Source organism: Netta rufina (genome assembly GCF_964035555.1).
Source record: "Netta rufina genome assembly, chromosome: 18".
Taxonomy (NCBI): Eukaryota; Metazoa; Chordata; class Aves; order Anseriformes; family Anatidae; genus Netta; species Netta rufina.
Genome location: NC_140142.1, coordinates 4063683 through 4066247, shown reverse-complemented (window position 1 = coordinate 4066247; position 2565 = coordinate 4063683). Strand labels below are relative to the sequence as shown.

The following is a 2565-nucleotide window of genomic DNA, read 5'->3' as shown; positions in this document are numbered from 1 at the left end:
GCGGGCAGTGAGGGGCAGCCCCGAGGGCCACCATGGGCTGCTCCTGCATGTGTCAGCTGGGCTCTTGGCCCTGAGCCCCTCCTGCATGCTGGGGCTGCTCCCCCAGCTCCAGAGAAGATGGGAAGAGAGGGATACTGAGACCATTGAATTTATTCTGTCTTCTTTATTGTCTATACCTACAGAGGAAGCCTAGTTCAATAGGTGGAATGGAAGATGTAGTCAAAGTAAAAAAATTACTAAATAAATTAAAGCAATACCAAAAGTTATGAAAATAATAAATAATAATAAAAAAAATGATATGAAAATCTCTTATGTCAGTTTCTCAAATAGAATGGTAGCGTTTAGAGGATTATTATTATTATTACAATATGATAATAATACTAAGTATAAAAATGGTATGATACAAATCACAGTAATGTTAACAACACTGATGCTTAAGAAGCACATAGAGAAACAATTTCCTCACTGCAACCTGGAGCTCCTGGTTCCTCATGCTGTAAATGAGGGTGTTCACTGCTGGAGGTACCACTGAGTACAAAAGTGACACCACCAAGTCCAGAGATGGGGAAGAGATGGAAGCAGGCTTCAGGTAGGCAAACGTGGAAGTGCTGAGAAAGAGGAAGACCATGGCCAGGTGAGGGAGGCACGTGGAAAAGGCTTTGTGCCGGCCCTGTTCAGAGGGTATCCTCAGCACTGCCCTGAAGATCTCCACATAAGACACCACAATGAAAACAAAAGAACCAAAGGCTAAAGAAAAACTAAACACAAGTGCCCAAACTTCCCTGAGGTAGGCATCTGAGCAGGAGAGCTTGAGGATCTGGGGAATCTCACAGAAGAACTGGTCCAGAGCATTTCCATGGCAGAGGGGCAGGGAAAATGTAGTGGCTGTGTGCAGGACAGCATTGAGAAAGCCACTGCCCCAGGCAGCTGCTGCCATCTGGGCACAAGCTCTGCTGCCCAGGAGGCTCCCGTAGTGCAGGGGCTTGCAGATGGCAACGTAGCGGTCATAGGCCATGACGGTGAGAAGGTAATATTCTGCTCCAAACAATAAGACAAAAAAGAAGACCTGTGCAGCACAGCCTTGATAGGAGATGGCCCTGGTGTCCCAGAGGGCATTGGCCATGGCTTTGGGCAGAGTGGTGGAGATGCAGCCCAGGTCGAGGAGGGCAAGGCTGAGCAGGAAGAAGTACATGGGGGTGTGGAGGCGGTGGTGGCAGGCTACGGCGCTGAGGATGAGGCCGTTGCCCAGGAGGGCAGCCAGGTAGATGCCCAGGAAGAGCGTGAAGTGCAGGAGCTGCAGCTCGCGCGTGTCTGCGAATGCCAGCAGGAGGAACTCACTCACAGAGCTGCTGTTCATCATTCTCTAACCTAGAAAATGGCTGTATGTTGAAGAGGAGAAGGCAGAGCAAAGTTAGAACAGACTACTTAAACTAAAACCTATTACAAGCCTAAGAACACCCCCAGCCCAAGCCCCTCTTTTTGCAGCAGAACCTCAAAGACTCTCAAAGCCTACTGCATTTCCCACTGCCCTCACAGAAACAAGACCCAGCACGAGACCCTTCCAGGACCTGCAGCTGCATGGCCCTGCAGCCAGACCCTTACCTTGTCAAGGGCTGTGCAGGTTTCTCCTGCAGGCAGCTCTCAGAATCATCCCACTGCCAACTGCCTTCAGCCCCTCTCTCCTTTTCTTCTCTCTATGTCTGTGCCTCTGTGTCTCTTTCCTGCTGCGCTGTGCAGAGGAGCTGCTCCTGGGCACAGCTGTCTCTCTGCACCACGGCCCTCTTGCCACGAGCTCTCTCTGTCCCATGATCCCGGCCCAGCTCAGCAGCACAGCACCAGCCCAAGGCACTGCAATCACCCCTCTGGGGGCTTTGCTGATGAGCCCACACACGAACCTCAGGCACTCAGAGACAATTGAAGACATCTCTCCAGAAGTCCAAGTCAGAGGCAAGTTTCCTGCAGTGTCCCCCTGAGGGCCAGCACTGACACAGCCTCCCTTGGAGCTCGTTAGAGCAGAACGCTGGAGGCAGTGAGGACAAGGAGACAAAGGCAATGTGAAGGTGACACTGAGGTGTAGGAAAACTGGATGTGTGTCACCAAGCACAAGGGCCTGGCCTTGACCCATGTTCCCTAGGAAGGAGATCCTTTCTCTTCCCAAATTGCTCAGGGCTCTTTGTGAAGCAGTAGGAGATGGGGATGTGCACAGCCAAGTGCAGGAGAATGGTATGACGCCTGCCTGGTTCATTGGTGGGGGCGAGGAGGCAATGAGGCCCTGGTGCTTTAACGATCAGCTGTCTCTGCATAGGCCTCAGTGGCAGAGACAACAGCCATAGCCATGGGCACAAAGACCTGGGTCCTGCTGGGACTCTGTCTTGTCACAGCCCTTAATCCTTTCCACAGCAGCCTTTCCTAAGGACTCTCATAGCTGCACCTCTTTCCCTGCTGGCTGCAGTCCCTTCTGTTGGTGGTCTCTTATAGATCTCAGCTGAGTCTGATAACTCAGATCTTCTTGATGGCCATGCTCCTCTCCTCCTGGCCACTACTCACTCAGTAGGGTCCCAGCCT

The 2565-nt window shown here is 51.8% G+C and overlaps 1 protein-coding gene across 1 annotated transcript; it reads right to left on the bottom strand.

The window, feature by feature from the left end:
- Positions 1-418: 418 nt before the first annotated feature.
- On the bottom strand, positions 419-1360 carry LOC311216257 (olfactory receptor 14J1-like; the record flags this gene model as incomplete). Its single annotated transcript, XM_084297799.1, has 1 exon — positions 419-1360. The coding sequence occupies one exon, from the start codon at positions 1358-1360 to the stop codon at positions 419-421; it is 942 nt and encodes a 313-aa protein (XP_084153925.1).
- Between the last annotated feature and the right edge of the window lie 1205 nt (positions 1361-2565).